Genomic DNA, 14,522 nt, shown 5'->3' on the forward strand with positions numbered 1-14,522 from the left:
AACCATCAGAGCTGAAGTGGTGGGATATTGGAAGTTCAGCTTCATCAGCAGTCTGTGCTGGGGAAAAGAGAACCCTTCAGTGGGCTCCTTCATCTACCCCTCATCCTCCTCTTAACTTTCTCCTCTGTTTTTTAAATCCTCTATCTCTCATTCTCCTTTTGGTTTTGCTCTTCACTCAACTGCACAAGTGAGCTCACTCTTGTTTTATCTCCGGCATGCCACATAATTAAATTAAATTCCCAGCAATTCGCAGAATATCCATTTTTTAAGCGCATTGAGCGATACGAGTACAATAACCTGGAGTTAAAGATGAAAATACGTTCAAACAAGACTCATCTGAAAATCGCACACCCACCAACCACCACCATCACGGCAAAAAGGTACAACAACTCAAGTTCATTGGTATACGACACATCCTCGATGGCTGTTGTAATGAATAAATGCTCCAGGGAACCTTCAAACACACCTTGGAAACATTTTTCAATGAAAAAACCGAGCGAGCTATAGATTTTGTGCAATCTGATGAAGCGAAAGTCCTTCAGTGTCACCTGAAACATGCTTACACAGATAAAATATAAAATGAAACTCATGTAATCAAAAGGAACAATTATTTATCGTGTGTGTGTGTGTAAAGTTTTTTTTACACTCTACAAAAGAGAGTGGAGGACCCATTGGATATGTTACAGCTCAGGATGTAACCCCTCCTTCCTATATTCCTAATTTTTCTAACCCCCATATCAATAATGTTTAATTAAATTGACACACTATTGATGGTTGTACAGTCATTTTTGCATGGCCTTTAATGAAAAAAAATGCTGCTGTATGCAAATCTGAACCTCAGTTTCATTCTCATTGGACTGCATCCTCATAAGTGGTTTGAAATGTAATATGCAATCCGCTGATGGCTTATTAAGATCTTTACAGCCATTTAATATGAGACTGTGGTCAATTATATCTCTCTGGAGTAGCATTGCAGTTTAATTTGATATAAACAAAACAAAGGCCCGTGAAGCTGTGGCCATGGTGGAAGTTGATACACACGCTCTCACTCAGCCTCAAGTCTGTGCTGGAATGCAGGCGCTCGGAGGCTGCGCTGCATCCTCCTCCAGGGACAGTCTGGGCTGTTTGTAAACAATACATAATATTAATTTCATTCCGGACGCCTCCGCTGGATCGATATTCATCGACCAGGTGAATCAGTCGACTTTATAGGTTGCATATGTCATGAGTGTAATTGTGCTGACTTATGAAAGGACACAGGAACGCAAACAGCCGTATGCGTAACGCACAAATGAGCCTCATGTTTTCTTAATTCTCATCGGTCACCGAGTCCACTCTCTTTGGATCATAGCCAGCGTGAATAATTCAAGATGATACCAGAGAAAGGCTTTGCACTGTCTTGGTTTCATGATTGATTGCGGGCGGGCAAGTATGCATCAAGTCTCAGGATATTGTGACTCGAGCCAATGAGGGAGAGAAAATTAATTACAACACTACCAATCAATGAACAACTGAATGTGTCAACTCCCCAAAGAGCTGCGATTGTTCATTGTAGTCTGATTGAGGGAGCAGAAGCTGAGCGGGATGATGGACCCAGAGGAGTCAGTGGAAGGCAAGGTTGCTGAAGAGGTTGCGCCCTGCTTCGACTCCACAAACACATCGCAGCAAGGAAACACGCTCTGGTAATTCATTTAGAGACAGCAAAAGCTAAGCGGCCTCCTTTTAGAGGATAATGTAACGATGCATCTACCGAAGGCATACGTATTCACAGATCCTCGCTTGTAATGGAAATAGCTTGGTTTCTTTTGCAGGAAAAAAACAACAACACATCCTGTAAGTGGAGGAGACCGGCGTGCACTGCCTGGCAGGACACAGAGCAGATTAGCAGAATGAGAGCGGCCATTAAGCCGACCTCACCAGTGACCATGACTGAGCCATTCTGTTGAGGTTCTTTGGATGCGTGTCTGCCTCGTGTACCACTTCACATCCGCATGCACAGATTGGATCATCAAGTGCACGGCAGTGGGATCGCGCTTTTCTGAGTGTGCGCCCTGTGCACGTGTCTGAATTTGGAGCTGTCAATGTGATGGTGACTTTGACCTTTCACAGGGGACGCTGAATGCAGGGAACAGTTAATGAGTTTGTGTAATAGCTGAGCATCATGTGAGGAATCATTCATCTACATGAGCCCCCATAATTAGCTGGCAAGTCCAGTTCTTATTGTGTCTCAGACTGCTATGTGGGAGTGGGGGGGAAATGGATAAACAAACACCCCCCCCCCCCAGTGAACTGTATTAATAATCTGCTGTCAATTCTGGCTGTTGTAAAAGGCATGGCTGAACAGTCTGGGAAATCACTCCACTGACACTCCCAGAAAGTGAGTCGAAGCTCTCTGCAGCATAAGTCACATCGTGGGCCTGAGTCTGCTGACAGGTGTACGCTCCCGCGGGAGCGCTAATCCTCGCGCCTCCTTCCTCTGTGTTTGTCCGAAGCCGATGTGCTGCAGCAGACAACGGAGAGCACGAGACAAAGCAGAGGCATATTGAACAGAAACGCAAAGAGATGCAGATGTGATGCGAGTGAATTCGTATGCAAAGCACCGACCTGACTCCCATCATACAGGCCTGAATGTCATATCAATCATTTCCATGTAAGGCAGAGGATATGAAAGGAAACACTTACAAGGAAATGGATTAAATCATTTCCATTCTCTCGTGCATTACTAATATGTGGTAAGTTATGCTTATTCAAGATACGCAAATTTTTGCCTGAAAAAAAAAAAAGGGAAAAAAAGGGATATAACAGCAGGACGCGCTAAGCACGCTCCATTCCCACTCAGGATCCGCTCCTGGTTTTGCCACTCCGCTCATCGCAGTGTATCCCGACTGCCTGAACGCTCCAGCGCTGCTGTGCAAGCAGATGTTCTTTCTCTGGTGCCAATTCCTTCCATTTTCACATTTGGAGATAGTATTCTTTCGCGGGAAGACCGCAAAAGTGGCAAGAAGCTGTAACAACTGCGCTCCTTATCTCGCCGGTGGAGAGGGAGGGGGGTGGAGGGGGGGGAGACTTGGGAGCGGATAGCGGCTTGGGAGAAATAGAGTGAAGCTGCCGCCGAGCAGGGAAGCAGTTCATTAGGCAACCACACCTGTGATGCGTTGTTCTGAGCAACGAAGACGCACGACCGGGATGCTGATGTCCGTGGCACGGCGGCAGGATCCGTGCTGAGGGAAACAAAAGGGACTGTGAGAAAGGCTTTAAGTGCTACTGAGGAAACTCCGCGGACCTCTACGAGCCCATTGTGCCAGTGTTGCGTTTCCGATCCTTGCCTTTTGAAAGTTAAGTGATAATAAAACAACAACGAGAAGATGCGCTCACTTCTGGGCCCCTTTGTCCGCTGGAGGTTCCGCGCTGCGCTCCTCGTCATCTGGCTGTTCGCTGGCTTCGCCCGCACGGGTGAGTTTCACACTGTGACAATTTATCTTAATTAAGATGTTAAATAATTGTGTTTGCGTAAAAAAAAAAAAAAAAAAACAACGATGGGGGGGGTCGATTTCCCACCGATATACCGCCGCGCGTAACAGAGAGCACGTTGTCGGCAGCCGGTAACTGTCATTTCATTCGGTCGCACTTAAAGTACAGTCATCAATTAGCCGCAACATCAAGGTTACGCACGAGTGTGTGTGTGTGTGTGTGTGTGTGTGTGTGTGTGTGCGTGCGTGCGTGTATGTGTGTGTGTGCGCACGCAAGGTTAAAACCAAACCGTCTCCAGCGCGTGTTTATCTCTGAGGGAAGTTGAGGCTACACCTGCATTTAACAGTGTTCGCCTTTGATACCGGACCCCCCCCCCCCCCCCCCCCCCCCCCCCCCCCCCCCAGCGCGCATCTTTACAAGTCTAATTCAAATAAGACCATCTCGCTTCGTTAATCCTTCTGGTTTCTATCCGTGGGAGCGGCCTGGGTTCATTCATAACGCGGCTTCAGCCATCTGGCTGCGAGCAGGACGCATGAACGCCACGCGTCCCGCGTCCCTCGTCCCTGCTGCATTGGCAGGATGGTGACAGCTTTACGGAGTTGCGGGACGCGTTGAGATGCGTCTGAGTTATGGATCGTGCCGATTGCATGCAAATGATGCACAAAACAACCACCGACTGTGTGGCGGAGCTGATACTCTGACTGGGGATAAGTTTTCCTCGGCTGGTCCAAATAAACCATTTGTAAAACGACCTGAAATGAAGTACTCAGAATATAAGATTTCCTCAATCGATTTCATAAATCGCATATCATATGGATCATATCATATCGTATGGAGAATGATTCATTTCATTATCGATTGATCTTAGTTGGACGATTAATCAATTAATCGTACAGTCCATAAAAGAAGAAAATACAACAATTAGCCACCATTGTTTCACAGAACTGCTTCCTTTGGTCAAAATTACTGTCAAAAGTCTCTTCCTTCATCTTTATGCAGTCTTAAATTGCAAAGACCAGCAGCAAAGCCGTACATATACGAAGAACCAGCAAATGTTCCACATCATTTCCCACTAAAATAATCTGTTTTGATTTATGGATGAATCGCGGCAGCTCTATTCAGCCAAAAAATGACGTTATACATGGGAAAAACATTTTTGGTTTTAGGCTGATACAACAATACACTGTTCTCCAATTACCTCAATAATGCAGGTTACTGTAATGCAAAATCACATTTAATGAGTACAATCAATCGTCCCATTTCCCTCAATGTCTCTACAAGTTCAGCCTTTTGACTTTAAAAACAAACCACATCTCATTTTCCCTGATTCTAAATATCACCCTCAAAAAACTGCACTGCTGAATTTCACGCATCATTTGCCCTCCACTTGTTTCCAAAGTGTTAACCTTGCTTTGGACAGAAGGCAAACATGTTAGAGTTGGTGTAATTGTGTCTCTTGCTTAAGGATACTGAGATGATGAATTAAAGGCCTTTTCTTTGCATGAATGACTGTATAATTATGAATATATTAGGATTAAAAAAAAAATCATGCTCCGGGGAAGTTGTACATCAAGCTAAGTAAGTAGCAGTGCAGTGGTATTTACAGTTCATTTTGTGATGCATGTTGAAACTGCTGTGCTGTGATTGGGTTTCTGTTATACGGGTGGATTAGTGGGCAGTAGCTGCTTCCTCATAGCAGGATGTTACTAAGCTCTTTGTGGATTCTCATGGGTGTAATATTGTTACTTTGTTCATTCTGTGATGGGATGAAGCTTCCAGTCCTTCTGTGACCCTGGGCAGTCATTAACCAGTTACAAAATGCAGTTGAAAATCTGCCTCCCCCCACACCCTCTGTCCCTGTTACAGTTTGTCCCTCTGTTATGTAGATCAATACTTACATCCTCATGGGGTCTTCACAGCATGCGTGCTTCTTTTAAGGAGTGAGCCCCATAAATGGATTATTAAGGTAATTTGGTATCCGGTCCTTTCTACATGAGCGCTGATACAGTCTTATCTGAGATCAGTCGAGCTATCCTCCGTTGAGAGGCGAAGCGCTGACTCGGCATTTGTCTTTATCAAAAGCCGACATGTCTTTTTTTTTTTGCAGAGGAACATAACGCAGTCGGTAATAAAGGTAGGCCTGTCAATCTAGATTTGAACTAGCAAAGCACTTTTCCTTTCACTGTGTTGTGAGTGATCTGACGGCTGGACAGAGGGGGTAGGTATGCTTTCAGCCTCAGGAACAAAGAACTGTACTGCTTTGCCTGCTTGTGTGCATACCACTGCGTATCTGTGTGTGTGAGAGAGAGTGTGCGTTTTTCCATAAATATTCGCAAACATGCATGTGTTGTATATGTGTTTCCTATTTATTCAAACGTGGATTTTGTTTTCTTTGTTTGTCCATCTGCCAAATGAGTGTTGCCAAGCAATTGCTGTCTGGTTAAGATGGGGAGCATGGGAATTAGGTGCCATGCTACTTGTGTGCACAGTTACCTCAGAGCACTTTCTGCGAGGTGTAAACCATGTGACGATGGAAGGAGTTGGTCATTAAATGACGGCTGATCAAATTGTATTGCATATTACTGTCATTTGTGAGGTCTCATTTCCTTAAAGAAAAATATAAATGTTTTTTTGTTTTTTTTGTCCGATGCCTCACCATTGTAATGGGAAGCATCCCATTGTCTTTCTCACAGCCACTTTTGTCTCTCCTCATTGACTCACTAAAGGGTGCGATAAGGAAAGTGAAAGATGAAATTAACATAATTTATTGGGAGAAATTGCCTTCTGGGTTAAGGAATTTAAAACCACTTCATATCTGTCCTATTGCTAATGCATGGCAGATGATCACCATGTATTTGTGGGGATATGGTCTTTTACAGGGAAGTGAGATAATTTATTAGCAGAAACAGTTATTGTTCCCCGTAGTCATGGGAGATGAATCAAAATGACACAGACAACAGGGAGAATTGTGGACTGGAGGCAGGAAAATAATATATATATATTTTCCGAACTACTAACACTCGGAGTGAAAAAGCATAATGTGCAAATACAGAATATACATAAGGAGGAGAAATTATAGTGTGTGTGTGTGGGGGGGGGGGGTCACTTCTCGAGAGTATAAATGCTTATTGTTTGCTGAATTAGAATTGGATATGCAGACTACAAAGAGACCTGGTATTATTTATTAGCAGGACAGAGTTGAGAAATGTGTTACTTTAAACAATAAAATGTATTGACTTTCCATCATGTTAGTTTTCTAATAAAAGAAATAACACAGACAAACTTGAATGAATCATCTTCCCGCCTAAGGCTGGCCAAGTGTAATTTCTTCAGTCTGCATTACTGTGATTAATGAAGGCAGTGATAATAGTTGAGCATAAATGAATGAAAGGTAAACAGTGCATGTCAACACAGGTCAGCTTTAAACAATGGAGGCACACGCTCCATTTGGTGACAAATGTCCAGGCACCTTATCTTTCAGAAGGCTATGTCCCTGCTCTTATCATTTGCAAAAGGCAATCTTAAGGAGTAAAGGAAGGACACGGCTGGTGTCGAGGACACATGGAGGGTGAACGTTGCAGAAGGGAGGAGTTGAGTGTGTTTTTTTTCCGTTTTTCTTTGTCTTCCGTGACGAGGCCTCACACAGGTACTGCATCTCTGTCAAAGTCTGTCCTTTTATTTCAATTTTTACATTTCTATATGATTCGGTTCTATGTGAGCGGTCTCATGGGTTTAAGGCGGGCTGTTCCCTCGCTGAAATGTTGTTCAACGAAGCCACAAGCTGTGCTTCTCTAAGTATTCTAAAGCTGACCTTTCTTCTCCGACCGAGGATGAGATTTCCCCATGTCCCAATGAGAACCTGGACCGTAATTCATCGACGACCACAGTATCCGACGCTGCATTAGCAGTTGGGCGATCGCCTTCAATCTAGGCTGTTGTTTCTGTTGCTACCGACCGCCATGTGCCAGCACTATCGTATCATCTCTTCTCATATAGCCTCTCAAAGCGCCACCAAAGATGAGTCTGGATGAGCTTGTTGGCCTGGACACTGAGTCTTTTCCTGGAGGGCCTAATCGAATGTTCTTTTTCCTGGGATAATCTCTCTCCTGCTCTACACTATCATGGAGAGAAGGAACACGCAGTGCTGACCTTGGACCTCGGATGCCCAATGCGTTTTCTCGTCGAGAAAAAAATATATATTTCAGCAAAAACAAGCAAAGGTTTAGGACGATGTCATACTAATGATGCCAAAAGGCACACTGTTGTAGTTGTCTTCTCCAGTGGTGCCTGTTTTTATGACACATGACTAGCTGGTGCACGTCATACAGCGAGAATCGCCGTGTGTGTGAGAAGATGTTTCTCCATTCCTCCTGTTCTCCAGGTGATCAATACTCCTCTCCAAATGGATAATTGGCCATCAGTCACTGTCAGAGGAAGAGCTTAGAAACCCAGAGGTGTCTCAGTGCAGCTCATAATAAGAGAGTGTCCACTCCTTTGGGTCCCTTCCTGGCCTTTACGCCATGCCGGTTGGTGGATGCGCAGAAAGCAGATCTGAATGCAATATGGACAGGAATAGATTAATAGTTCCTGAGCAAGGCCACCAGGGAGCGATGTGATAGCCACTTCCACGTCTTCATTCAATGGACCGGATGGAAAGTCCACACTGCATTTTGTAGGAGCAGAACTTTATTGTGAGGATTATAAATTTTAAATAAAAACGTTGTTGTTCTCCGCAGTTGACTATCTGGTACATTTCAATGCTTTGATGTAATATTCCGGAGAACTGGCTTTGCTCTAATTTTCACAAGGCCATTTTTCAACAGCGTGTGTCGTCTAAAGTTACAAGATAATTACACTTTTGTCTGTTACCTCAACCTTGAAGAGAAAACACACCTCCAACCAATTAAATGGCTCATTGTCATGCTCAGGCCTGTTTAGTATGGCATGTAAAAGACATCATTAGAAATCACCTAAGGCTACCCAGGCAGCCCTGCTGGCGCTTGATTGGCAAGGGCGTCTGAGAAAGGTCTGGCTCAGCCTGAGCCAGAATTTGTCATCTTGAAGTGATTTTGTTGACAAGACAGGAGGCACAGTGACCTTTCCTAATTATGTGTATGTGTCCAGGCACTGATGCCTCAGGCAAGCAATTCAACCGAGTCAACAGAGCATTGACTCTCAGAGCACATTCTAAGCCCGGACAGCATGCTATGGGATGTAAGGTTAGAATATGTTGGGTTTAGCTGCAAGCTTGTTAATAATTCATTATTGATACAGCATTACTAATGACATTGGTGCCACTCCATGCGTTCTAAATATTTAAAGGAGCCCACTTTAAAGGTCAAGCTAGATCTTCTTTGTGCCATGATACTTTTTAACCTAAATTCATCATCAAAGCTAACTCCGATGTTATGCTATGCACGTCGAGTCCCACAAAGCACAAAACCATTTATCTTTCCGCCCGAAATGTGTAGCAGCGAGGAAACAGCCTCTCTGATCTATGTAGGTCTCCGTGTTATTGTTTTCTCCGAATAAACCATTCCCAGATTTGAAATGAGGGCTGAACATTACTGATTCAAAGCTTAAAGCTAAGCAAGACATTTTCTTGGCAAGGCCATCAAGAAGCACGGAGCTCACGGAAAACACATTCAAGTCCCTTACTGCAATAGAATTAATCATGACAAATTCAGCTTTGACTGAGGCTCAACATTCTCTGTTTTTGCAGCACACCTTACCCTTTGTTATGGCTTCTATGGATTCAAACATCCACTGACAATGCATTCATGTGGAATCAAAGTATGTTATCACACAGGCATTTTCACCAGTGCTTGAATTTACAATTTCAAACAATGGGCCCATTTTGGTACATTTTTTTTAGCTCAGTCAGGTGAAATGAATATAGAGACGGTGTAGTTATATTAAAGGAATTTTAGGATTTGAAGTAATTGCATGTTGAAGGAAGTAAATGGGGCTTAAAATGTCATATGTATGTTAATATGCATCCAAAAAATGCAATTTTACATATATATTTTTAGTTTACATCAGTAATTATACTATAAACCCAATCAGCTTTAGTAATGTACCTGTAGTTAATGCCATGCTGGCACAAATGTCCACAGTTTTCTTACCGCAGGGTGAAATGAGCAGAAATGAAATTAAATGCTGCCTTGTGAATTCTTTTGCGTGCCCATTTTTCCTGCGGCTATCTGTGATTATGTGACACTGCAGCAATTCAGGACTATTTTCTCTCATCAATAGTGAACTCAAGTAAACAAACAGGTTTGGTCAGTCTTTACAATATGCTTTTGCTTACAGTTGCTGTAGAGTATTCGTTGTGGCCTCTCTCACACAAGCTTTCTATTTATTCATCGTAGATATGTTGGATATATATGCAGATCCCTCAGATCTTCTCCAGCCAGCGTTCTCTTTTCCCAAGGATTAAAAAAAAGAAAATGCATGGGGAGCCAGCCTTAAGCCACTGTTGCTATAGTCTCCTGAACAGCCTGCCTGAGGATCTGAGAGAATCCTTCCCTGAGGACATTTTTAAAGAAAACCAAAGTCACATCTTTTTTTTTTTTTAGCCTGGCTTTTACTTCAGGTGTCTTTTCATTTGTTGGTTTAGTCCTAACATTTGGTTTCATAGCTTTTTAATCATTTTAATTATTAATATTATTTTGCCTTTCTTTGTGCCATTTTAATTTTGGCCTGCATGTTTTCATGAAAGCCACAACACAGTTGGTTTGAGTAGAGCAGTTTGAACTTCAATGCGTTTTAGTGTTTATTGAGAAACATTGATTTAAAGTCCGATTACTTTTCGCTCCATCAAATGATTTTGAGCAGAAGTTATTCGTATCTTGGTGAAAGAGGCTATATTTGCACGTGTCTCTTTGTTTTTTTGATTTGCCAGCTAGACTACAAAATAACCTTGTCTCAATGAAACTTTGTGGGAGAATGGATCTTGGGCCAGCATAAACTACCACTGGATCTGGATATACTGTAGCATTGGATCCACAATTTTACAAGATATGGAATTAATTCGACATTTTCTTTAATGCCTCAAAGAAAGACGCAATTCAAGAAACAGGGATATTAAGGGGTTGGCACTTAGGGCTGGATCAAATGAAAATCCAGATCCACCAGATTTAAATGTATTTTCATAGGTGACAGTATGCTCACAGGGTTATAGGTTTTTGGATCAGGCCTGATCAAATTAAAGGGAGTGTTGGTCCTTGGGTCTACTGAGTGCCATTATAGTTTATTTGTATCATCATTGCAATCATCCTTCAGCTCTTATTGTGGTGGGTGGCTGTAACCTTGTTCCAGGGTCTTACTTACACTGGATTTGAATTACATTCTTCTAAAATAATGGCTTGTAGATGTCTGCATACAGGCTGATCGTGTGCTGATAACAGACACAAAGTGTTGCTCATTAGGGAAGACACTCACATGTACAGCAAGTTTTATGTTCCATTTATTTTTAATTAAACAGCCCCAGTCATGCACCCAGCATGTTGATATACCTTTCATTAGTACATAGCAGGTTTTGGGTTCGCTCTGCTGTGTGCAGCAAAGTGGTGGATATGAACTGACAACGGTATGAAAGTTGGTGCGAGTGGAAGGAAGATATATTGCAGTTCTTGTTCACGTTCAGGCCTCTTCTGTCAAAAAGACAGTATGATGCCACCGTACTGCAGTGACTCCACTCTGGTCGAACAGATGCCGCCTTAGTTTAATTATGTATTTGCTGGTCTAAGATTTACAGACTTGAAAGTGTCTTTACAAATTATTGATCGTATTTGTGTCTTTTGGGAGTTGGCACTGTTCTACAAATTCAGTAAAAACAAATAGCTCCGTTCAATGTGGCCATTTTAATTAATTGATCTAACATGTGGGCAGACATCTGGCTACCAATAAAGAACACTGTACGAAGCTATCTGTTTGATGTGCCTGTCATCTAATGAATTTGAGTTGGTGTCCAATTTCAAGCAGCGATTGAATGGATGCTGGCCTCTGACCGAGCTTGGCTCACAGAGTATTGTTAACAGCTCCTCTAATGACTGACCCAGCCTTCATTTCAGTCACTGTGGCAAATGTGACTTGCAATTCAGAATATTCCACTCGTAAACCGAAGAGGCTTAGAGAATTATTCACCTCAGTTACTCCAGATTTGACGCTGCAGTTGTTGCTGAAAAGCTGATTATGGTGTAATTTCTGGCCAATCAAGAAACATTAAACCTGGCTGTTCCTGTTTCTTTCATGTTAGCATTCATTTGCATGTAATGTTCGCTGTCTGCTTAGTCTTCAGTTACAAAGGAGTCCTCAGGTATTAAACTGTAAATGCTATGAATTATGGGATATGCATATTTTATTTGTTCAGTTAAACATATTCATTCATTCATTTTTTTTTTTTACTTTAACATTTGCAGGAACTTAGTTCTAAAATATAGCCTACCATCCTTTTGACAACATCACATATGGGTGCAACATCTGAAGCAATTGCTTAAATTAAAAATGGAAATCACAATTGCATGTATGCCCAAAATCTCCATAGATTTTCTTCATCTTTTTTCTTTTTAACAGCATTTTATGTAGTAATTATATAGTACTGGTAACTATTGCCTTAATAAAAGCAAAATTAAATGTAATCATGTAGATTTTTAACTCTCTAAAACATGTGTTAAAACAAAATGAGACAAAAAACAAAAGTGAAAGAAATGAAAGGCAGATCTTTCTCTTGGTCTCAGTTCTAACAGTCCTTACACTGAGGTGTTTGTGCCCTAAAACCAGAGCACAGCTGCTGCTTATTTTTGGGAAACCTTCTTTCATGTCTTTCAGAAGTTGTATCATGCAGTCTCTGAAACTCCACATACTTTTACCTTGAAATATACTCCTACACTCCTACTCCTACATGAATTTCCTGTAAACTGAACTGCTCCGAACAGAGACCGCCTGTGTTTTTACATTCAGGCTTGCTCTAAAAGTCTAAATCATTAGCTCCATTAGCTGGTAGCGCTGCTCACCAACCATATTGCACGACTTGTTGGCTACCAACAGCTAACTAATATTTTTTCCACCAGAGTAACAAATTCTGCATTGCACTGTATTGCAGCTGAATGGATAAATAAAGCAGTAAACAGCAACATTTCAGACTTCTCATTTCTCATCTTTCCTGGACCTCATATTAAGTAGTTTGCCAGTGATGGTTAACTAGTTGGTGTTTCTGTCATTTGCTGACAGACACACCTTCATTCCCAGTTGAGGGCTGATGGGGCGGTGTCTGAGTCAAAAACAATGTCTGAGATTTAAACGCTTGAGTGTTTTGTTTTGCCCAGATAAACTGCTTTTAGCTTGATATCAGACATCTCGGACTTTGATTAGTCCTATAGGGTCAAGGATGATTTCAAAACTTCACTCAAACTTACCGTGTTAGTTTTAATCACAGATTGTAAATGCCGTTGTAAGACACTCTGCATTCGAGTTCCTGCCAAATTTTATAAATGTAATTGTGATGACAATAGCCAGTGGAGTTTGCAGTGAGCTTGATAAGGACTCACGTCTAGCTATTTTCCTCTGTAGCCTTTTTGGCCAAGGTGCAGTAATGAAAGCTGTGATCTTTTGCGTTAGTGACAAGTCAAGAGCCCTACAATATGTTCTCTTTTATCACGTGCATCTACTACCCCAAAAGAATTTGTCCTTGCTTAAAACACTTCAAATGTGAGGACATTTGTAACTCACAGTGTTGGATTTTTGAATTTCAAAGGACTGTTGTGTCCTCAGCTGTACTGTCATTGAACAGGGAAATATGAGCCTTGTTCTGTCAGAAACCACCAAACCAGAGATATTCATACCAAAACTGCTCTCGGAATACCTCCATCACACAGACGCACATGTTTCAGACAACATAAAAATAAAATAAAATAAAATAATTAACATTAACGTCTTGTATCTGCCAGAGAATTTTGCTGGCATCCCCACTTCCTGTGACACCAGGGGGCTTCACTGGGCAAGACTGCTGTGGTCCTACACGCGAACCGAGGGAGATTCGAGCCCTTTTGTTCTCCACAGACATGAAAACTTTATGAAAGAACATTAGTCCACAACGATTGGTCGCTTTTCCGGGTTTGGAAGAGCATTTCTCGTATTGTAAGCAATGCCAAGCTTGCATTGGGGCTCGACCCTCCCGAGTGTGAGCAAGAGATTTGTCTCCTTCTTTCTTCATTAGTATCCAATGAGGAGCCGAAAGAAAGCTAAAAAAAACTAACAAGGCAAATGGGAATATTTAAAGAGGAAGGGGAGAGAGGGAGTGTTATTTCATCTTCGTTATTTAGATTGATCCGAATGGACCGATCTGGGATGAGCCCCAACGCTCCCACTACTAAGGCCTAGATTAATTTACCTTTTTATTTTTCTCACATCAAGTCATCTATATACCTGCCACTAAGATTCTTTTTTTTTTTTTATCACCTGACTGAAACCCAGGACAGATGTTTTCAGGCTGAAACATGGCATTCTGACTGAAACGATCCACAGAAAGTGAAATGCTGCAAGCAATTCATTAAACCATGAGACTCCAACAGCCACAAGCTGACAGTTGGGCTCTAAAAATGTACCAGTAAATGCAACAGGTATGTTTTAATCCAATCACGGTGAGTAGTGATTTGCATTTGCAAACGTGTTTTATTTAAAACCAAGTTTTGTTGGGTAATATACGGTAGTTCTTTTCTTTTTTGAAATAAACTAAATACATATTACAAAAAAATATAAACAATTGGTTGTTCATTTAAGAGACTTAAATAGTCTTATTTTCTCTTTTGCACATTACTATTGCTGAACATGCAGTACATCTTACCGCAATAATTGATGACTAAAATAAATCATTACTGAGCCAATGCAACTTATTGTCTTATTAATATCTCAGCTTGCAACTTTGTTCCATTATTTAGTCTCGATTAATTTTTAATAACCAAAAACTTTACTAGCTGAGTCATCGCTAAACCTTTCTGCCCAAATAATTTAGTATTGTCCGACAGAAATATTGCTCTGTGAAATCCTGA

The 14,522-nt window shown here is 41.7% G+C and overlaps 1 protein-coding gene across 1 annotated transcript in view; it reads left to right on the forward strand.

The window, feature by feature from the left end:
* The first annotated feature begins 3,365 nt into the window (after positions 1 to 3,365).
* The window catches only part of unc5a (unc-5 netrin receptor A), a 113,647-nt gene continuing 102,490 nt past the window's right edge, over positions 3,366 to 14,522 (forward strand). The window contains exon 1 of the mRNA XM_068740084.1: positions 3,366 to 3,453. Within this exon, the coding sequence (XP_068596185.1) occupies positions 3,366 to 3,453 (88 nt within the window). The remainder of the gene's footprint in view (positions 3,454 to 14,522) is intronic.

Source organism: Brachionichthys hirsutus, chromosome 6, assembly GCF_040956055.1.
Source record: "Brachionichthys hirsutus isolate HB-005 chromosome 6, CSIRO-AGI_Bhir_v1, whole genome shotgun sequence".
Taxonomy (NCBI): domain Eukaryota; kingdom Metazoa; phylum Chordata; class Actinopteri; order Lophiiformes; family Brachionichthyidae; genus Brachionichthys; species Brachionichthys hirsutus.